We start from the raw sequence: 24,433 nt of genomic DNA, 5'->3' as shown, positions 1-24,433 counted from the left end.
TATTATACAGACAATTTCTAATGTTTTTAAATAAATGCACTGTATCTGCAAATATCCCAATTTTCTTAGATTGTTGTAAGTTATTTTTTATAAAGTCTATTTTACCGCTTATACCAAATTCTTCCCACATTTTTCGATAAGTTGTTGCCCCTTCACTAATAATACCATGTATAAGTACTTCATTATTTTATAATAGTAGTATAGCTGTTAGAATAAGATAAGCTATTACAGTCCCTAAAGTAAACCAGTTTAATTTTAATTACATTTTAATTATTAAAACCTTTAAATTTACCTTTTACCAGAGAGTAAGAAGCAAAAACTGCTATAGGTTGTGAATTATTTTATTTTAATGATTGGAACATAAAACCCATATAATTATAATTAGAGCCCGGATTTGTAGTAGTGACATAGTAGCATCCAGTGTTTAGGGTATCTTCTGGATTTTGAGTAACCTAAATTTATAATTTTATATACTCATAAATCATAATATACATTTTATTGAACAATTTTAATTATAAAGAAAACATTAAGTGTAATATAAGTGACTTGTCTTCCCGTTCCGTTTAGCCATTGGGACGTTGGTGGGAGAGACAACTAAGTCGTATCGTCGTAAGCAGTGGTGGCGGTTAGGTTGTTGCGGTGCCTGTACTTTGTACTGGCGACCGTTGCGTACCGTGTCAAAATCACATAATGAATTAATTTGAGTGACTCAATAGAAAAAAATATAAATTCGAAACAAAATAAAGGTTTTTAAGGTTTTTTTTAATCCAAGAGGTATCTATTGTTTATTTTAGTACTAAAATATTATTCAAGATCTCAATTAGTTCAGAAGCCTACATTTTGAACGATTGAACCGGTTAGCTACTGAATCATTAAATTTAATTTCTTTGTTGGAAGAATGTAGGATTGATTATTGTAGTTCATATTATACATTACTTAAAATTAATTATCTTACATTTAATATGTATTGAAACATAATATATACATTAAACTATCATGTATCTCATATAATCAAACATTAATATTAAACAATTATTCTTTAGAATGAATCATACCACATAAAATACATTTATTAAATAATTATTATCAATTACCTTTAAATGCAATATGCTAAAATTAAGTTATAATGGACTTGATAAATATCGTATTAAAAAATAATTGTTTTAATAAAATAATATATTTCCCTAACCTAATTATATCTTTACAGGCTAATCCAAAAATAAACGCTATGGATATTACACCTGCACTAAATGAATCTTTAATCAAACATTATTCATATTCAAATGCATTTTAATAAATTAAAACTTATAATATGTAGATTTTGTTAAATAACAAAACATTCAAAATTATAATATTATATAATTGAAACTGTGAGTTAACATAATGTTTTTCATTTAAATTGATATTTTCTAATTTTGTAAACATTAAATTTTTAGGGATAGTCCGTAATACAAGGCAGCAAATAAAATAAATCATTTAGTTAAAGTTCCAAAACTGTCATCACCATTACCATCCACATCGACAGCATTGTTAAGATTAAGAACTACAAAAAGTAGCAGTACCAATAGCGAACTGATTGACCTAACGTCTCCACCATCAAGTACAGGTCCTAGCAATCAGCAAGTGACGAGATTCCACATTAGTACTGATATGCAGTCGAATAGAAAATTTGATCAATTATTACATGACACATCACAAAAAAAATGGAAGCAAGGTAAATATTGTTTATAATCTGTAAAATAAAATATATATAAAAAACCCTTTGTAGATACTTAATCAGACCTTAATATTCTTGTTTTAATCATTTTTAAAACACAATACCTACCTCATTGAACCTGATAAGTAGTGACATCACAATACAATAAAAATTATAATAAATTATAATTGAATTTTTGAATTTAAATAATGTTTTTCATGTAAATAATAAAATGTAAATAAAAAAATAAAATATCTTTACTATTTGTAAACATTGAAATTTAAGGGATTGTTGGGAAAAAAATCAAGCCAGCAACAGCAAAAAAATACATACACTTCATCGTCGTCAACTACCATCCCCTCCACCAGCAATACCGATAGTTAACACTCAAACAAATAGCCGTAATGTTGTTACATTGGTAAGTACATTCTTTAAATTTGTTCTAGTAAATAAAATTTCAGTGAAAGGAAAAAATCGTATGCAATAATCTTTGTAGTTAATTTATCGAACATCAATGTTTTAATATTATTCATATTCAAATGAATTATAATAAATTAAAACTTATAATATTTAGAGTTAGTTAAATAACTAAACAATCAAAATTATAATATCTTATTATTGAAATTGTACATTTATTTACATTTTTCCACATATGTTGAAATTTTGTGATCTTTGAATTTTCAGAGATTGTTGGAAAAAAATCAAGGCGTTAACAGCAAAACTAATTCTACACTTCAACATCGACCATTGATTCATCATTAACCGGCAGTTAAACTGTTTTTCGAACTCCAGTTAAGCTAACCATCAGGTTTAACCGATAGTTGAACTAACCGCTACTATTTCTTCCGATTAACTTTTTAACTGTTAGTTAATTTGATAATTATCACTGATTTTTTTGTGATAATAATTTTAGCGAGTACATTTTAATACGTTTCACTTCTATTTTTCTTCATAATTTGAATTCAGATAGATACTTACTAACTATGAATTTCGAAAATGAAATACTTTTTTATGACGATGACGTTGAATTTCAAGAGTATTTAAATTATCAGCGCAGACTATATACTGTACCTAACTTAGGGTTGATCATTTTAGTACTTGGCCTGAACTAAATTTTAAAAATCGCTTTAGATTATCTAAAGAAATGGTTATGATGATATTAAATATGAATGGCCCTATAATATCATCAAATACAGACAGGTTATGTACATAGTAGTATTTATATTATTCAAAAATTAATCCAAATAAAATATTCAGTAACTGTTTTTTTATGGACCTATAGAAATCATGCCATAAAACCTAGGTCCTACACTAAAACTATTATTAGATCTGAGATTTTATGCTACAGGATCTTTTTTAATTAGTGCTAGAGATGTTATTGGTGTAAGTAAATCTGCTGCACGTGTTATAGTACATGATGTAAGTGTAGCCTTGGCAAAACTTCGTCCTCGTATAATTAAAATGCCAGAAACAAATGACGAAATAAAAGAGCTTCATAAACAATTTTATGGTATAGCCAAAATTCCGTTGGTTATTGGGGTGATTGACTGTACTCATATTAAAATTCAAAGCCCTAGTGAGTATTATAGAATTGTTGTACAAAATGATGTACTTGGTTTATGATTTACATTTTACTGTAGTTAAAAACCTATCTTAATTGTAATATTATATATTATGTAGGTATATATTTATTAAGTAGTAGGTACCTATAATAATATAGTATTGGCATAGCAGCTAACAGTGAAATACCCAGATTTTTTTTTTTTTTGGGGGGGGGGGGGGATTAGTGAACCTAACATTAAAAAATGCTTAAAAATGTAAAAAATGAAAACATAGTGTTTAACAATTTTACCCTGGATATGCTACTGACATTTAGTCTATAATAAAACTTTGCATTTATTTTATTATTAATAACTTTTTACTTTTTTGCTTTAAATTAATCTCAATGTTTGGAAAATGTCATTCTGTATCTAAAAGTTTGAAGTCCCCCACTAAAAATTATTTGTAATTTCAACAAAACAACAAATTAACTAGTTAATATTGCTATTCTTTGTTTAAATGTCTAATTTTTTACAAATTTTAATTTAATAACAAAAATTGAAATTGAAAATGAAAATTTAACTCAAGGTGGACCAAATGCAGAATATTTCCGTAACCGAAAAAGATGGTTTTCGTTTAATGTCGAGACTGTAGTCTCTCCTAAGTGGAAAATTATGGATATGGTTGTTCGCTGGATAGGTTCAACACATGACTCTACAATATTTTCACATTCAAAAATAAATAATGATTTACATGTTACTCAAAATTGGGGAAATAGCTTAATAATGGCAGATTCTGGTTATGCCAACACTGCATATTGTTACACCATTCCTGAATCCCCATGCGGGGCCAGAAAACTTGTACAAGGAATCTCAAATTTGTACTAGAATTTAGAACAATTTATTTTTAAAACACTACTAACGTATTAAGTAAAAGCAAAATAAGATAATATACATTTTTACAGTACAACCATTCGTAAGATATTTTGATTATACGATTAACCTCTATAGTTAATTAACTGGCACATAAATTTTATTTGATAAACAGTGCACAAATTGGTGATCAGAAGCTAATTCGTCAAAATGTTTTTTAATTTTGCTTTGCCGTGTAGTCAAACACCGATCATTGCATATTTTATGTATTTATAGGTATACAATATTTGTATTAAATTTCTAATATTCAATTATCATAATAAAAATATCCAACCTTTTTTCAATTTTATTTTAATTATTTTACGAATGTTTTTATAAAATTTACCAATAGCTCTTATGGCCCCTAAACTCTAAGGACCCCAGGGCACTGCCCTGCTTTGCCCGATGATAGCTACGCCACTGTTAGAATATTTTATAATCACATTTTTTTTTTGTAGAGTAGGAAGATGGTTTAGATAACTATAAAGCAGTACACTTGTGGGTAACCATTACAATTAGGTTGGGAAACTGTTTATAATGACAGTAAAATTCACAGTATCTTATACTTTAATAAGGTCTATGGTCATTATAACCAATAACCAATACATATAGTAAAAAGTGAAGATAAAAACATTTATTTATTTTAATTAGTTAAACTATTATTTTAAATTGAACTTAGTATAAAAATCATGCTTTATTTTTTTCTAGTTCTTCAGCATTTTTTTTTGGACAACATTTTTCCAATATAACCAAAAATAACCGTCATAGCTATACAGTTATTATACATACATCATAATAATTGATACAAATTAGTACATACAATATAGGATTTTTTGAGGGACTTTCAATCTAAGGTCATTTCAACCAATGTCATTATAAATTGTTTCTACTGTATTTTAATTAGCTTTTTAAATTCAATACCCATTACAAATAGGTTAGTTTAAGTTATTATACACTAGTAAAAATGTTTATTCATTAAGTAAATACTTCGTTCTATAAAAATCCTTTATTTGATAAACTAGAATAAAGTTTAAGTGTATATTTAGTTCTAATTAGATTAATTCTTGGAATATAAAATACAATTTTAAAAAAAGTCTGGGTAAAAAACTTATACAGTTTTTAATGGATGTAACTCCCAGAAATATTATCTGTTATATAACGATAAAGACTATGTCAACGCTGCATCAGAAAGTGTCAAGTCCCAATGATTATCTGCTTCCAGTAGTTGCAACTCGCAACATGCATCTTGATATGTATTGAACACTCGATCGTTCACTGTTCGCAAATATTCGAAAGACGTTGGTTCCGGAATATTCATCAGCAATAAACGTAAAAAGAAGCAATTACGTTGTTTAGGATGTACAGTGTAAAATCGTCCCAATGTCTTAGCTTTAAATATGCCTGGGATCGATGGATGTGGTTTTCCTTGCTTACGGGGTTCCCACTTTTTCCCTATTTTATTCCATGTAAAACAACGTGGAACATGGGTGTATAATAATGTTTTTGCAAATTGGCCGAATACATCAGATTTTTGACATAATGTAAAGAATTCAGTTAGTATCGTTTTCGGTGTCTCAATGCTCTTTGGAGAATATTTTCTTCGGTAAAATATACTCGTTGACCGTTTTCAAGATGTACTGCAAGATGCTGAACAGAAGGTTCTCTTTCGCGTATGGGAAAACTGAAAATACGACAGATAGCTTCGCTGCTGCTAATATATCTACCCATCTGGTATCTTGCTATTTCGTCGTTTTTGTTTATATTTTGTATTTCAAATACGGCTAAATCACTACCTTTATTAACATATTTACAAATGTACTTAATGGATTTGACGGAACTGCAAAATACGACATTAATAATGAGCCTTATACGCTTTTGACAGCAATGGTGAGTACGGAACTACCCACCGATTATCAATTTCAATTGTAGAATTCGACTTTCGTATTGTAAATGTGTGACCACCATGCTCAGAGTCTCTGCGACGATACAATGGATAACCATCGATATCCGTAATAGTATCATTGGTAAAGGGTTTCGGAAAACGTTTGTTACATCTTCCATGCATGGTGATGTCATGTTAAAAGTACCACACGGTCCGTGGATCATGTGACTGGTAACAATATCAAACAATTCTGGGGGTCTATTCTCGAATGTAACGTAAGAAAAATGAACGACCAAAGCGTACGTAAACCGCCATTTTTACGTAGTATATTAAAAAACCGTATTCTTGAATTTATATCGTACATACGTATACGTAATTATTCGTAGTTCTCTTACGATTACTTATCCACCATACGAATAGAGTGTTCGTACGTTTTATTATCATTATCTATCTAATTTTATTGTTTTAATCAAAACGTATTTACACCTACCAAACAATAAACGTTAATTAAAAGTGGAAATTCTTAAACTTGAATCATTTTTTTTCAATACAATTATTCGTTATTTATTTACCTACTTGTAGTGTAAACCCAAATTTAAAAGATGGCTTTTTAAGAATATGAACAAATGATGATTTTACAGCAATTAGAATTTGTAGAGTTAGACGCTGTAGATAATCATCATCGTCGATTTTACCAAGCTCTAAATGTTTTTGAAGGTTCGTTCAATATATTATGTCCTTTTTACAAAAATTATAATTAGTTCTAAAGCATATTTAAAATTTATTTCATATTGAATATGGTACCTATTGACTATATTCATTAAATAAATTATATATATATTAAGGCAGTTAAATAAATATAATATTCTAGCGGCTAGATTTTTTACGTTATTTCCCGGGAAAAGTTAAGAATTTAAATAAAATCAGCATTGTAACAACGGTTGTTTGGGACCCCAAACACATCCTTTATTTAATTGTTAATTATTATCGCCCTTATTTAATTTTAGAACTATCTGATTAACAGTTTATTAAAAAATTCCGCCTAAGTAAAGGGTGGGCTGGTGAACTCATTGAAGTATTAACGCCTTATATGTCTGAACCAACAAGAAAATCGTCAATTTCAATAGAAAGAAAGGTATTTAATAAGTAATTTTTCTACGTTTAAAGTAGGTGTAAGTATAGTACCTAATAAAAATTGTCAATCAATTTGATGTACAATTTTAAATTATTAATAGGTTTTGACAGCATTGCGATTTTTTGCAAGTGGATCTTATCAACTTGATATAGGAGATAACAGATCTTCAGGCTTAAGCCAAGCTTCTGTGAGTCGATGCATAACTGAGGTCACTGATGCAATGAATATATCTGACGTTGTCAAGCGTTATATCCATTTTCCAGATAGTTTTGAAAAACTTAATACTATCAGGAGAGGGTGAATATTATACCTAAATTATTTAAATATCAAGGTTTAAGGCATTAGGTACTGACATGGGAGGGGGTCTACATAAATACATTATTATTTTAATACCTATATAGGCTATAACTGTAATTAAATAATCACAAAAAAAAAATCAATTTAAATAATTTAATACTTAAATATATGGGTACCTAATATAATATCGGTCTTCACTCATACGACATACCTTATGTCCTATATTCATAAAAACTGAATATAAATTACCTTTACAGTTATACTAAAAATGTAAAACTGTTTATTAATAATATTTAGATTTTACGAAAAAACTGATGTACCGGGAGTTATAGGTTGCATAGATTGCACCCATATAGCAATTTTTCCACCTAATTCTAATGGAATATATCCGGAACATATTTACTTGAACAGGAAAGGATATCACAGTTTGAACACTCAACTAGTAAGTAATAAAAAAAAGGCACTAAAGTAACCATTTAAGTAGTACAGTAATAAATTTAGTTTAAATCATAAACAAATAACAATAAATATAAGTTATGTAAAGCTTGAATCTTATTAAAATAAAACAGGTACCTTTATTTTTGTACATTCAAAAATAACTTTTTGTATACATGAGAAATTCATAAAATTGTTATTTGTATGTAGTAACTGAAATAATTACACAAAACACTATTTTTTATTAACTAGATTTATTAAGCGACGTGTAAAGTGTAATACTTACCTACTACTTACCTAATACTTACCTGGTAGTTAATACTTTCTTGAATACTATATACTATTACTTTCACATTTCATTACATTATACAATTCAAGCCATTTCAAGGTTTGTGATTCAGATGCTAGAATTTTAAACGTAAATGCTAACTTTCCTGGCAGTACTCATGACTCCTATATATGGCGTCAAAGTTGTGTACCTATCAACGTACATGGAAAATTTACATAGTAATGGTCATTCATCATATTTTCTCTTAGGTATAAATTACCAATCTTCTCTGTAATTGGTATAAGATACATTTTATATATTCAGTAAAATATCTTCTGAAGGTGATTCAGGATATCCACTAAGATCTTGGCTTTTAACACCACTAAGTGACCCAGCGTCAGATTCTCCTGATGCTGGTTATAATAATTGGCATACAAGTACAAGGTCAACAATTGAAAGATGTAATGGTATTCTGAAAATGTACTTTAGGTACATATTCTCTTTAGGCTAAATAAATAATATGTAAATAATTCAAACATTTATTTTATTAAATTATAATTAGATGTTTACTGAAGCATAGAGTTTTGCACTACCACCCAGAGAGAGTATCAAAAATTATTATAGCTTGTACCATTATCCATAACATGTGCATTAATGATAACATACCTGTTCCAATAAATGAACCCGATGATCCTGCAAATTTCGACTTTGGAATGTATGGTGCACAGACTAATCCTGACCCTGAAGTAGGTCAACATTTAACAATTGGTCGTCGTATGCAACAAACTGGTCATACGTTCATATTTTACAAGACATTAATAAAAATCAACATCTATTAAAAATTTCATTATTTTTTGTTATACGTATTAATACATTTTATAACAAGCATGCAGTGTCTAATACTGTTAAAAACAAGCAAACCCCTTAGTCAGTAATAAACAATGTTTTTTCAAATTTGTGTTTGGTATTCTAATTATTTGTTTTTATAAATATTATATTATTATTAGTATTATAAAATATAATTTATTAATATATTATTAACATTTAACCAGTGTTGGGTAAATTACTTTAGAAACTATTAAAATTATGTTACTTTTACATTCATAAGACAAAAAATAAGGCATTATAACTGAAGTTACTTTTTTAAAAATGAATTTTAAAATTAGTCAATAATGACTAATATACCTATAGTAGGTATATTATTATTTGTATTGCCCAACACTGTATTTAACATATAATAATATATAATTTGAACTGTTAATTCAAAATAGTTAAAATCATCATTATACTATCTTAAATATTCTTTTCAAGCATACAATCAAAGCATACCAACCCTAAAAATATATAAACTCAATATTTTTATATTCAAGCACCCAATAATAATTAACATTAGATAAAAACCAAAAATCCAAGGTAAGAAGATTTTAATAAAAAAAACTTATAAAGCATAAAAGTTAAGCAAAGAAGAGAAGAAGAAAACCAATAAACAATTTTAAATAAGCGCTTAACAAGCAGTTAAATTTTATATCTACTTTCCAAACTTTGAGCAATACTCGTTAAAGCTTCAGCTTTTTTTTCCTCAGCTGCAGCAATTCTTTCCAGCAATATTAATTTTCTTTCATAATAATTAGACTTAATTTTTGTTTTTTTTTTGGTTTATAGCAGCAAATGATCTGGTGGCAGCAACAGTATTCTGTAAGTTGTTGATTTTTGATTTTTTTTACCACTATATACATTTCTATGAACAAATTAATTTAATTAATTAGAAAATACGTATACGTTTAATATTTATTATACATTTTTAAGTATGTAAGAACATTTTTTTCCAAATAATAGAACTATACAAACCTAATTGATGGTTGTGATACGGTTGGCCCATTCGTTATAGCGTCATTAGCACAATTATCATCAACTACTTTATTAATATCTTCTACACTTGTTAAAAGATCTTCAAGTCCTTGAGTCAAGCAACTGAGATAAAAGAAATTACACTCATACGACATACATTTATATATTTTTAAATATAACAAACCCATCATCCCACATAATATTTTCATCTGAGACATCATCTATCATAGCAGGCATATCATTGACCAATTCTATATTTGACTCATTTAAGCTTTGTGTTGATTTTTTGTATATTATAAAATTGAACAGTTAATATTAAAATAATTAATAATATATAATTTAATCTAATAATTAAATAAATGTTATTTGTTACCAAATAATTTAATATTGTTTGTTCTTTTAAAACACTATGGAAATTTAGCATTTTGTCTCAACAATAATCTAACTAAATTACAATTCACTATAATACACAAGATTAGTATTTAATGTAACATTAGCAACTATATTAGTACATTATTAGCCTACATAATAAACTTACAAATGTGGTACAAAAAAACGAAATATCAGCAGTGCTTTCTTGCACGGAACTATGTCCTTCAACTATTGTCGGACCGAGTAGTTCCAATGTCTTATTTTCAAATTCACTAAACACTTCTAAATCTATTTCTCCACCACCAGTTTTATTCCTTTCCTTTCTGTTCAACCCTGTCTTACTCTTAACATTTGTTTTTAAATCACACCATGTCTGAGTAAGCAAAAAAAAAAAAATAATAAAACTATTAAAAATCATTACACAACTATATAATACAATTACAATATATTATTATACATACCTTTCTCCACTCACTCCAAGATTTATTTGGACCAACTTCAGAGTTCAAAACTTCTGAAATTCTTTCCCACAGCTTTTGCCTATGTTTTACTGTAGACTTCGAGGTATTTTTCTCAGACACCAGTTCTGGATGTAATACCATGAAGTCTACTAGTAGTTTTTTTTGTTTATCTGTAGTATTTGGCTTTCTGTATTTTTTCGTGTCCATTGTAGAAAAAAAACGAATAAAACGATCAAATAGTACAGTAAAACCAAAAAATTTAATAAAAAAATAATAGAAAAACAAGGAACAATTTACGATGAGTTTAAGTTTTACTGCTTAGTAAGCTTCAATCAGTAATCATTAATAATTATCAAAGAAAAAAAAATATTTAGCCAATAATTCATAATTATAGCTATTATCATTACCATTTACCACATTTATTCTAAAATGCTGTGCCATGACTACGCCGGCCGAGATGGGGGTCGTTCTCCGACAAACATAAATTTGATAACAGGATATAACCTCAAATATTCTCCATTACCAACATAATTTTTATTAAACTGGCGTTAGGGAAATTTTGTATTAAAAAGTAAACGAATTTGTAATCTGAATCGTCAAAACTTAAAAGCTCATTTTTAAGAATAAAACCGCTTAAAAAGAAAATCTTTGAAATTAAGGCAATCTAAATCCAACAATATTATAATGCTCTATTGTTTTTACTTCTGTCATTATTGTAGACTCTACAAACTTAAATTTTGTATTAGATATATCTTTATTATAAATAAAATGTAAATACCATGGATAAATACATTTATAATATGAATAAAATGTAAATACCATGGCTCAATGCATTCATAATATAAATAAAATTTAAATACATAATATATTATTATTTATTATATTTGTTATGCATTTATACTTCAGTAGTTTAAAATATAAAGTGTATTGATTGTATTTGTTTAATTAATATAATTAAAAATATAAATAAAATTTAAATACATAATATATTATTATTTATTATTTTTGTTATGCATTTATACTTCAGTAGTTTAAAATATAAAGTGTATTGATTGTATTTGTTTAATTAATATAATTAAAAATATAAATAAAATTTAAATACATAATATATTATTATTTATTATTTTTGTTATGCATTTATACTTCAGTAGTTTAAAATATAAAGTGTATTGATTGTATTTGTTTAATTAATATAAAACGTTTAAATAATTATCTTCATCAAAAATATTTTAATATTAACAATTATTTTTGAAAAATAGGAATATATTTATATAGCTTACCTTGTTTACTCTTTATTTTAGTTTATTAAATTAGTTTAATATGTATTTTGTGTTTAATACGTATGGATTAGTTAGCATCAATTGTATTCAGCTATATATAATATTCGAGATCTTGAAACTCTTGAAATCTAAAAACTCTACTAAAGTATTAATAATATAAATAGATTATATAACCATATGTATGTATGAACGGGCTAAGAGCCCAATGGTACAACACAATTTGTAGTAATGAATATGAATAATATAACAATAAATAGGTAGACGCCAAACAATACACGGCGATTATATACAAATAAAAATAAAATAATAATTAAACAAAGGTAAAAACAGTAATAGACAGTAACAACAAAATAGAACTTACTAAGAGAAGCATAAGTGCTCATTACAAATGAGTCCAAGTTTATTAAATAAGTAGATCATATTGTAACGACAAGATAAGATGTATAGGATGTAATATATAAAATCAATTTATGTCAAGATAATATGGAGTTATTTTTGTTTAATTTATGACATTTTACTTATCTACAAAATACCATGTTAGTTTTCTTTTATTTATTATACTTCATTGCGGGAAATTTACAGAACAGTTTTATACATCAACTCTAGTATTGTGGTTTATATTTTGTTTGGTTAAACTCTCTAAACTTTCAGTTATACATATATCTGGGTTTTTTTTCAATATTAATATTCAATATGAATCATTTACATGACCATAATTATGTTTTACTTCTTCCCAATCTTCCAGAAGAAATTATTGTAGATGTAGATGTAGATGAAGAAGTAAACAGTAAGTACTAAATTATATACATATATTTATATAAAGGTAAATATTACTTACAAATAGCAATAGCCATAAATTAAATGTTAATTATAATTATTATTTTATTTGTATTATATTTTTATTTCATGCGACAGCATACACAATAATTCCTGGTGTTAGACTTAAGTCACAAATATTTGTGGACAATTTAAACTACAGGTATTATAAAAGTAGAAGTCGAAATAACAAAATGTGAGTAGAAATAATATTATTATTATTTTAGGATTTGGTTTGTTTAGCTAGCTAGTAAAATCTTAATTTATAACTTATTTAGATACTTAGTGTGCGAAAATCAAAAAAATCGAACAGCATTTTGTCCTGCCACTGCGTATGTTAATACAAATATAAATGACAATGCAATAACAGTATTAGGATTGCACAACCATGCACCTAGGATAGTTGATGTTCCTATGGTTCATTTAAGAAGAGCCATTGGTATAACTGGAACAAAACCTGGAAATATGTCCACCTCAGTTAGAGAAATTTATAACAGGGAAATAGTTGAGTAAGTAAGAGAAGATCAATAACCTAACCTAAGACCAATACAAAAGTAATATAATAGTAATAATAAAAAATATGCATAACTATTTTAACTACCCTAACCTAATCTAACTATACACCTATACTACTTAATATACTAAAAACTATACTATTAATTAAGTAAGAATATTTCATTACTGCATTAGGAATCCAGAAGGTGCAACAAACTACACCTATTTACAATCACAAATGTGTGTAAAAAAAATGCGTCGGCGCCGTCATCCCAACAATCCATCTACAGTCGAAGAACTGATAGATACCTTAAGCCAGCATCAAAACTCAGCATATGGAACAACAATGCAGAATCCGTCTTCAAAGTAAAATTTCACATTTATTAGAATAAATTAGAACATTTATTTAAATATATTTTTATTTAGTTTTTTTCAACAACAATTACCGTTTATGGTAGAAGGCGAACGGGTTGGCGTCATATTCTCAAATTTAGATGCGATTCAAAAATATAGAGAAGAACTACTAACTGTAACCTTTGCGGGAATTGACGGCACATTTAAAACGGTACCAAAAAGTCCACCACAGCTAACCAAAGGCTGTTTATTAACATTTCAAGTGGTTCTAAAAAATGTAGTAAGTATAATTAGTAAATTAATAAATATAGCTTCTCAAGTACCTATATACCTATTGACTGTATTTTCTATTTAAGTCTTTTCCGATGGTTTATGCGCTGACTTCCCGAATGACTCAAGCTACATACGAGTCATTCTTGAGGATTGTTCGTGAGGTTTTGCCATTGAATTATGCCCAGTTAACAATCATATCTGATTATGAAAGGGGGTTAATAAATGCAGTAGAATCAACCTTTCCTGAAAGCAGATTTCAGGGTTGTTGGTTCCATTACTGTCAAGTAAGTAATGTAAAGTATTAAGGTACTTAAGTATTTTATATCAATCAAGTTATTTCTTATTAGGAATAGTTAATATAATGTACATCATTTAATTAATATTTTTTAGGCTATTGTAAGGTATTGTAGAAGAAGTCTAAATAGTATTTACCATTTATTCCAATCGAATCCTGAGGCAGCTACAATATTGCGCATGGTAATTTAGTCTGAAATTAATAAGAATAAAATATTAATACCTTATACTGTTTTACAAAAATGTCTGTTATAGATCTTAGCTTTACCACATTTACCTGCTCAAGTACATCCCAATTGTACATTTACAATACATGATGGATTTTGGGTAATTGTTGAATTTGCCAATCAATATCCGAATATTTATCACCAGATGGAAGTATTTCTGAATGGTTATATTCAGGAATTTTGGCTTACACAAATTGGCGCTGCCTCTATAAGCGTCTATGGGTATGAGAATTATATAAAAAAACATTTTTTTACTAGGTGCCTAATAGTAATATACCTAACCTAATAGTTTTAAAATGTATAATATACTTTTTAGTTCAGATATACGCACCAACAATTACCTAGAGTCATTTCATGCTACGTTACTCAATCAAATGGGAAAACATCCAAATATTTGGGATTTTTTGCGTAAACTCAATTTTATAAAATATTTGTTATTAATAAGCAATTAATTATTTTATTCTTTTTATTTTGGAACTTTCAGCTACATAGTAACTATTACAGTTTATTTTATTTTTATTCTAGAAAAATTGTTGTTGATTGAAAATCAATTTTACGTTGAGATGGACCAAGTTCGAAGAAATCTAACAGTAGATTAATGAATTTATTTTATTTTAAATTTATGTACTCTTATTTTGTAATTACTCATTTATACTGTTGTTTTTAAATGTTTAGGTAAGAAATCATACATCTAGAGTACAACGGTCAGATGCTACTCGGAGGGTTAGAGAGTATATTGATACTCTCAATGCCAATGGGAATCTCTTAATGTTTCTCCAAAGAGCAGGCCATATGATGGATGGGTATCTACATGGACAAGTTGGCCCACAGCCATGATAACCTGCGAAAATATTTTATTTCAAATTTTATTATTATTTTTATACAATTTTTATACTTTTAACAACTTTTTTATGACAGATTTAATTATTGACAAATTATATATTTAATTTTTTACATTTATTGACAAATTCAATTAGTAGTGAATAGTGATGAATGTATTGATTTTACAATGACTATTTTTTTTATAGGTTTGTGTGTTTTATTATATTTATTATATAATTATATACAAATACAATAAATATAATAGGCGATGAATGTATTGGTTTTACAATGATTATGTGTGTTTTATAGTTCTATTATATTTATATATTATGATTTATGACATTGTATGTTTTATAATTTTTTTTAATAAATATAATATTTTAACAATGTTCATAATAATGGTTTAATGCCTTACCTTAGAAAAGAAAAAACAACTTCAGAAGCTTCAAACCATGACAAAATATATATTTTGTCATGCTTCAAACAGTTAAAAGTTAAAACTGAAACGTGTGTCGTGTACTAAAACTTTCAACTTCAAATTATGTAGGTTAGGATCACGGTTAATAGATATATCTATTAACCGTGGGTTAGGATCAGATATCTATACTATACTATATATATTTATTTAAAATAACGATTTGACATTTTTTTTTTCATGGTTGGTCACTCTGACTGTCGGAGAAAAAATTGGTTGTTATCATTTGTCGGAGAACGGCCCTCGGCCGACGCCGGTCGGCTGTGATAACGTACAAAATATTTCAAAAACCCGCTAAAACTTTGATAAGATTGACATTTTACAGAGTTACCAACTACACTTTTAATGATTTGTACGTTCGATTTATTCGTATACGAATTGGTCGTTTAAATTACTCGTATGCTGTTCAAGAGACAAGAATACGAGATAATGAACATAGACGAGCAATTCGTAACCTTTGCTCGTCTACGAGTAATTACGTATACGTTTACTCGATCTTTTCAAGAATAGACCCCCTGAGTCAGTTAGTGGATCTGGAATTTCAGCAAAAATTATTTTGCCAATTTCTTCTGGATGGATTTTATCTTCAAGCCAAACCAAAATATGAGAATGAGGCAATCCTCGCTTTTGCCACTCAATAGAATACAGCCAGCAACGTGTGTTACCAAAAACTGAATATTTTACGATTAAATCAATTTAAGATTTTAACTTTTGTTTGAACACACGTGTAACGATATCGTGACGATGTATTGATTGTTGGCCTGGTAATAACAAACTTTTTATTTCTTCTCAATTTGGATTACATGTAAATGTAACAAAGAAATCAGGTCGACCGTAATGAAGTACATAAGTCTTTGCATCTTGTATGTATTCCTGCATGCTCCGTGGACTGCCGATGTAGCTTGAAGGTAAAATACATGCAGTTCCGATGTCATTGGCGTTTAAACTTTTATCGATGTTTCCGGTGATAGCATCTCGTAAATGGATGTATTCCTCTGATCTTAATTTAGCCTGGTTGTATCTAATAAACCGTAAACGTTCACTTTCGATCTTAGTGAACATATCCACAACGTATTGATAGAATAGTTGACGATATCGAAAGATATAAGTATCTTGATTAAGTCTAATCATCAATCGATGCGCGTAGTAGTTCATTGAACTAACTTTTTTATTGATTTCATTACCTAAAAAAAATGAGTTATTAAATGGTTATAAAAATTAAGAGTAAGAAATTAAAATCACCAAAATAAGTTATTAAATAGTATAGATTATTAAACGTACTAGTGTTTGATGTTGATGATGTGATATTCATCCTATCCTTGCAAGAATATTAGGGGATACTGAAGTGCGTCATACGAACGATGAAGGTCTGAAATTATATGAACAGTGCTGTCTCGACGTATGATTTTGAGGTCTCTGTTGTTAACTGGATCACCAACCATAATACCATAATTTCTTCATCTACGGTTGGCGCGTTGAACCTTCCAGCGTGTTCTCCTGAAGGTACTTTGTCGGCTTTGATGACAATTTGATAATTATCATTTCTTAATTGAGGCGATACTCTAAGGGCAAGTTGTGAGATAAATACAACAATCTTAGAAAAGCAATAAGGAAAACAAATCAGCAATTAAATAACGTGTGTGAAGTTGGGTGACCAAAGCTAGGTGACTGTTTTTCAGACGAATAGTGATATGAAACCTTGTATGTGTTGCTGCATTATGTTTAATTCCAGGCGCCAAACATTTATATTGCCATTTCTAAGTTAGATAGCGCAGCTATGTTGCTAATTTTTATAGCACAGTAAATCGCCAGGTGTTCCCCGTGGAGTCGCCAGTGGCTTTAAAGGAGGGCCGATATGTTCAATTGATAATATATATATATATAAGTATAACACTTTTGACCCACCTACATATCCTACATATAAACCTACATATCCGGATAATTGTCTTCCGTAGGACGCGTATCGGGTAGTCGTGCGTAGTTTTTAATTTTTTTCGTCAAGTTCCCGGGAGAGTCGAAGAACTTAACCTACATACGTGGAAAGCCAAGAAAATTTCGTATCAGACGTATATATTTAAAAAGGACTCATAGCTTGTTGGGAAAACGAAAACGGCGTACCAACACGCCAGGTGACTGTTTTCCGTAGGACGCGTATCGGGTAGTCGTGCGTAGTTTTTAATTGTATTTCCTAATATTTTAATTGCAATTCGATTAAACTTAACAATTCCTGTTGCAAATTGTTCTGCTGAACGGGTATTTGTTTGTTTGGAGTACAATTTTGTTTTTTTATATATTTTTACCTGACTTGAAAAATGTTTTGTTTTTACTATTTTTTCTATATTTATATGTATTTAACTAAAAAAAAGCGGGCAAGTGGGTACCGCTCTGCTGTACATTAGGTGCCATGTGGATCACTATTATACATTATAGGAGGGTTAAATTTGAATCCAATGATAATTATTAATTATCATTGTATACGAAAAACGATTCTGAACGAAGATGATTTGTCAGCCTAGGATATAATTTTCAGTGGTTGGTGAAAAAGGTGGTTTGTATTTTAATGGCCTGAATACATCAAAATTTAAGTTATTTTATAATAATTGTAAGCTAAACTTATGAAAAATCTTGTATTAAATTTTCAACAATTAGATACGTATACAAACATTTTTATGAATTATACCTACAAAATAATTTGCAAATATTCATGCTTTTGACGAATTTTTGTCAATATTTGAACTTCAAATGCTAATAAAAAAAATTGTGCCTATTTATTCTTATAATTTTTTGATCACTATAAGAATAACTTATGAGGAACTTTGCATTAAATTTTCAAGTATTTTGATAGGGCCATAAAGATTTTATCGACACATAAAAAAACAATTTTCAGAAAAATTGAAAATTTCAGTTGTCTATAAATAGGTAGCTCCCCATCACCCTCGTAACTCATAAGTGAGCACATTCGATAATGATGTTTTATGATTCATTCAGAAACTGACCAAGTGTTAGACAATAAAACTAACAGAGAAGTGTTGCTCTTGTAGGAGTGCATTGAGGTTATGAATTAAAAAATAGTTAAAACTTGGCCACAATAAAGATTTCACTACTTTGATAGGCCAACTTTTTTGGGAGGGAGTTTGGAACTTGGCCTTTTTTAACTGTTATGTTTTTGTTGGGGACATCATTTATTTTTGCGGGCTTTTTACCTTTTACAACTTTGTTTGTATCCACCATAATTTAATCGGTTTTATTTTTCTACGGTGATTACTCTGAAGGATGGAAAATAAAAATCTTTAATATTTAAGTATAACATAATATTCTTGTTTATATAATTTCTTCGTTATTTTATAATACATAATATAACTATAAACGTCCAAGTAAATTATCAAGCGACTGCCGGAATGTATATCTATTATTATATCGTGGTTCGTTCGATCGCACGGCGTACACAACACACACACAATACATACAGATCTGATATATTTTATACGAATACGGGTGACGATCGATTCGTACTGGAACGATAGTGTAATTATAAATTTATAAACCAGTCACTGTGAATATTTTTAATTTTTATATAATATACTCGTACGTACTATGTATTATACTATTATGTACGCATAAGAATTAATAAGATATAATAAAAACGATATTTCGTCAACGAAAATTTATTTTCATTATTTTTTTTTGTCTTCTTTTTAAAAACGGGACATTTTAGCGTCCCGAAGATTCCACGTTTGACAACGGGACTGTCCTGTTCAAAACATGACGTATGGTCACCTTAAAATGAATATAGGTACCTTACCTATAATAATATTATATTGTTGACCTCATGACAAAATATGTTCAATGTTGTAATCTAATATAACTACATATTATCTTCGAAACATTAAATATAAATAAATTATTCTAAAATATAAATGGAATTAAACGTGATCTATAGAGCGTAAATTTACTATGTTACCCACTTGTAAGACGGAGACAACAATAAATGGTTTTTTTTTTTTTAATTATGGAAAACTAATAAATACTAAATAGTAAATTTTCAATATAATTTGATTGAAAGCTAAAAAAGTAAAAACCATTTTGATACCTATTTTATGGTTTTATAGAGATGGACCGTGCTGAACTGTAGAAGTCTGTTGTGAACAATGTATGTAATGTAAATAAAAAAGAACCTCGAAGAAACTGTTTGAGATGTTACCTAATGTTATACTTTATCGCATAAGCAGAATAACATCTACAGTAAAGCATATGTTATTTATAATAAAGCTTAAATAAATTTAATAACTTGATCCATATTTTTATTTTTATTTTAGATTATTTATAATATTATAATATTTATAATAGTACGTGGTAGTAAAACATTATGCCGCGTGCCTGCGTAAACGTTGAGAATGTTGCTATAGCGTTAGCGTCAATCAATGCCTTATTGCCTTCTGCCTTCATTACTCAATCAGCTTGCGACCTAGGCGCATCGCACACTAGATTCCGACACTAGAAAAAAAAAATTCTTAAATAAAGACTGTAAGTACAATACTTCTAGTATTTAATTTATTTAATGTTTTATGTTTCTTTGCACGTATGTTCAATATTAAATTAATTTAATGGTTATAATTAATTTGGTTACATCAATTACAATTTTTGAATATGATTTATTTATAGTAAAAAAAATTACAATTTCACGAAACACATGTTCTAAAAATCAAAATTTAAATAATTTTTCCACCATTCTATATTTCTATAAGTTTATTTGATTGCTTCAATATTTCTCGTGGGACATGCTGTATTTTAAATCAGTGAAAAAAATAGTTTCTTCAAATATTTTTATTTAAATTACATTTGCGTTAGGTACTTAAAATTATTTTTATCACGTTACATTATTATTAAATTATTTTGTAGGTATAATTCATAAAAATGTTTGTATAAGTAGCTAAGAGTTGAAAATTCAATACAATATTTTCCATAAGTTAAGCTTATAATAATTATAAAAAAACTTAAATTTTGATGTATTCAGGCCATTAAAACATAAACCACCTTTTTCACCAACCACTGAAAATTATATCCTAGGCTGACAAATCATCTTCGTTCAGAATTGTTTTTCGTATACAATGATAATTATCATTGGATTCAAATTTAACCCTCCTATAATAATATATAATAGTGATGCACGCGGCACCTAATGTACAACGGAGCGATACCCACTTCCCCACTTTTTTAAGCTTAAATTACTTATATTATTTATTTATTATATATTTAACTATTATTATATTGTATTGTAAAGTAAACACGAATTAAAATAACTAAAATTAAAAATTAATATTATAGTCTGCATATTAATTTTATAAACGTTCCGGTTCGTAAAATTTTTCATTTCAAGCACTGGGTATTGTTAACTATTATCGGAATTGAAAATAATTAATTAGTCTTTTTTTAATTTTTCTGGAATATCTTAACAGCTTGTTTTAGTAATACATTCAAATAAATAAATCATTAACATGGAAGATAACGCGATTATGTGTTACTTCGTAGAAATTACTTTTAAAAAGTAATTGCGTTACTTTAAGTAAAATGTAATGAAATTACTACTGCGTTACATACCTACTGAAAAAGTAATTAGTAATTTGCGTTACGTTACTACCTACCTACCCATTATGTTTAGTGCATAACTTTTAAAATCATTTTGTCACATTTATTAAATTATGAATAATGAATGAGAACGGCCATTTTCAACTGATGTTTCATATGTATAATTTAAACTTTATGCTAGAATTTAACTTATGTTTAGATGTCAACGTATATTTATAATTACGGCGGTGGTCAGAAGGGAGGCAGAGGCGGCAGAGGCGGGGGCAAATGGCCCAACAACAGGATTAGTAAGTTACCAATGAATACACTTACTAATTAGTTTTAGATTCTGAATTTCTGAATGAAGTGATGAATGTATTGATTTTACAATATGTATTTTTAAATTTTTTTTTGTCCGTGTACATGATAAATAGCAAAATTTTATTTTTATTCTTTCAAAATGGTAGACACTTTGATTTCCAACTTCAGTAGCTTTTTCGATAGAAAGGTGAAATTAATGTATTGGGGAGGTCAAAATTAAAATTCTCTGTAATTTTCTTAAGTGCCAAAAAAAAAAAATTCAGGATAATTGGTAACTTTTAGCATAATTGATTTTGGATTTTGTAACCTAAATCAAATCACTGTTGATACATAACATTTTCACTGAATGTTCATATTAGCGTTTGCTACAAATCTTAAAATTTTCCAAATGTTTTAGTTACTTCAAGCTGTCAACACAATTCTATTCTTTGGGTCAAAAAGTTTGAAAATGTATTTAATACACGGTTCACTATAAATTGATATAATAGCGGTTGGAAAATATTAAAAATATATGCATGGTTTTTTTTTTTAGAACTGTTTAAGTTCAAATTTTGACAAAACGCACTAAATTGAAAATTTTCAGATTATTTAGTTAAAATATCCTTCACTGACAAATGGTCTTCACTCAGAATCGTTTTTCGTAGGTATACAATTATATTATCATTGAGTTCAAATTTAATACCATCCATTTGGGTAATTCACTTATAACCTACTACACAGCTCTAATTCACTTACTCTCTTTTTATGGTTTTGATTTAGTTCTATCTTAATATATTGTATTGTAAATGTAATGGTTGTATCAAGTCAATATCTGTGTCAAGTGTATACATTTTTTCTTTTATACTTCGCTATTAAAATACTCTTTAAGTACTTATTGATTTGAAACAATAATGATAAAGCTCTTTTTTAACTTAATATATAATTTATACCTATTAATGTGTAATCAATGTAACCAGACAAAGATATTAGGGGTGTATCTATTTGTGATTGTCCATTTTTCAGTCCACCTATAGAAAAGAACTTGTTCAACATTTTCATTTGGTATATACCATTTATTGCGTTCACTTGTATTAATTTCAATTTAAAAAACTACTGATTTTGTTTGTTTTTCATACTTATTATTATAATTAAACAGTTAGTGATGTTATTTTAGGATTTAGTTACATAGCTTTAATATATTAGATATAACGTCTTGTTTTAAAATAACTTCATTGCTCAAAATCTACTGAGCAAAATTATGTCTCCCAGCAAAATATGGGCTTCCTGAAATTAGGTATTTAAATTTATCATGGATATGTTTTAATTTCAATTCTTTTGATCTTCTAGAATGCAATTTTTGCCAAAAAATTGGCCATAAAGCTGCTGACTGCCGGCATAATCGGCCAGCAGCAGCAGCAACAACAAAACAAGATGCTGCCAATGTGGCAGCACAAAAAGCGGAGAGGGCGAAAAAGGCAGCAGAGGCAGCTTTAGCCTATATGACATGTGTTAATATTATATTTTGGTTTAGAATTAGCTGAAGATATAGTATGGCTGAAAAATAATATTTCACCTTGTGAAATTATGAATATTGTTGTAGATAAATGGTTAAAAACATTTAAAGAGAAATATAATTATTTATTAAAAAATGATGATAGAAATTGTTGTTATCTGACAGATTATCCACCGTTAAAAAGCCTTCTTGGTTTTACATTGATCAGTAGGTATAAAATTGACCAACAATTAAAATTACTTAATCTATTTTTTTAAGAGTTATTTTTTAAGTGTACTTGATGATTACAGATTGATTTGGATTTCAGTCAGTTATATCCCCAAAAAACGCTGGTGTTATTTACTTACCGAATTTGAAGTTTTTAAAACTAAATTATCAAACTTTATAATAAGAAAAACTAAAGAGTATCTACACTACATGCAGATACATTGGTACATGTATATGTCTTGTTTCTACTGAATATAATTGATATAAGAATGTCAATGTCAATTTGGTATTAAATAAAAAATAGTTAAAAATAGTTAGATTAAACTAATAATATAATATATTTATTTTTTTTTGTTATTATTATTTTTATACATTTTTATATAGAAACCGGTTGCTATTACAACCATTTGCTATAAGCAATCGCTGTCTCAAATGGTAACATTCTTGGTGTCGGACAAATTAACAGAATGACCCCCAGCCATAAGACATATACATGTCAAAACAACATCAAAGGAATTGATAGTAAACTTATTGATGCAATCAAAAATCCTCCAGATTCTGGTAAATTTTAATGAATTATTACTTCAATAATTACATATTACTTCAAATGTGGCTTTAACTTATAATGGAATTCAACTTATTTAGGCCATTTATAATATTAATTCTGGAAGTGTTATAGTATTAATTACTTAAAATGAATTTAAAAAGATAAATCTTTATATTTTATAGGTATTGACACAGTTACTGCCTTGAGAGTTTTTGTAGAATTGTTCAAGCCGATAAATATATTCAAAAGAACTCATATTGGATCAAAAAAAAGTTTTACAAGATCGTCGAAGTTAGAGATTCAACAATCGTTCATTTACTAATTAATCACTGAGCTGACGACTGTAAGTTAGCCGCTTACCGCGCAATCACCCGTGTTCTATGCAAATATATTATGAATTAATTAATTACTAATTAAAACT

General features: G+C 27.9%; 1 protein-coding gene and 2 pseudogenes across 1 annotated transcript; 2 read left to right on the top strand and 1 right to left on the bottom strand.

The window, feature by feature from the left end:
- Nucleotides 1–20: 20 nt before the first annotated feature.
- Nucleotides 21–9,199, top strand: LOC114122528 (putative nuclease HARBI1; annotated as a pseudogene).
- A 340-nt stretch (nt 9,200–9,539) lies between these two features.
- Nucleotides 9,540–11,051, bottom strand: LOC126551900 (uncharacterized; annotated as a pseudogene).
- A 2,257-nt stretch (nt 11,052–13,308) lies between these two features.
- LOC114120999 (uncharacterized) lies at nt 13,309–15,693 on the top strand. The gene is made up of 9 exons (XM_050207823.1): nt 13,309–13,449; nt 13,631–13,801; nt 13,862–14,069; nt 14,146–14,346; nt 14,453–14,539; nt 14,612–14,805; nt 14,900–14,991; nt 15,109–15,173; nt 15,259–15,693. Exons 1-9 carry the CDS (start codon nt 13,355–13,357, stop codon nt 15,418–15,420), a joined length of 1,275 nt encoding a protein of 424 aa, XP_050063780.1. The 5' UTR covers nt 13,309–13,354; the 3' UTR covers nt 15,421–15,693.
- Nucleotides 15,694–24,433: the final 8,740 nt, after the last annotated feature.

The sequence above is a fragment of the Aphis gossypii genome, chromosome X (assembly GCF_020184175.1).
Source record: "Aphis gossypii isolate Hap1 chromosome X, ASM2018417v2, whole genome shotgun sequence".
Classification (NCBI taxonomy): Eukaryota; Metazoa; Arthropoda; class Insecta; order Hemiptera; family Aphididae; genus Aphis; species Aphis gossypii.
This window is presented reverse-complemented; position numbering and strand designations above follow the sequence as displayed.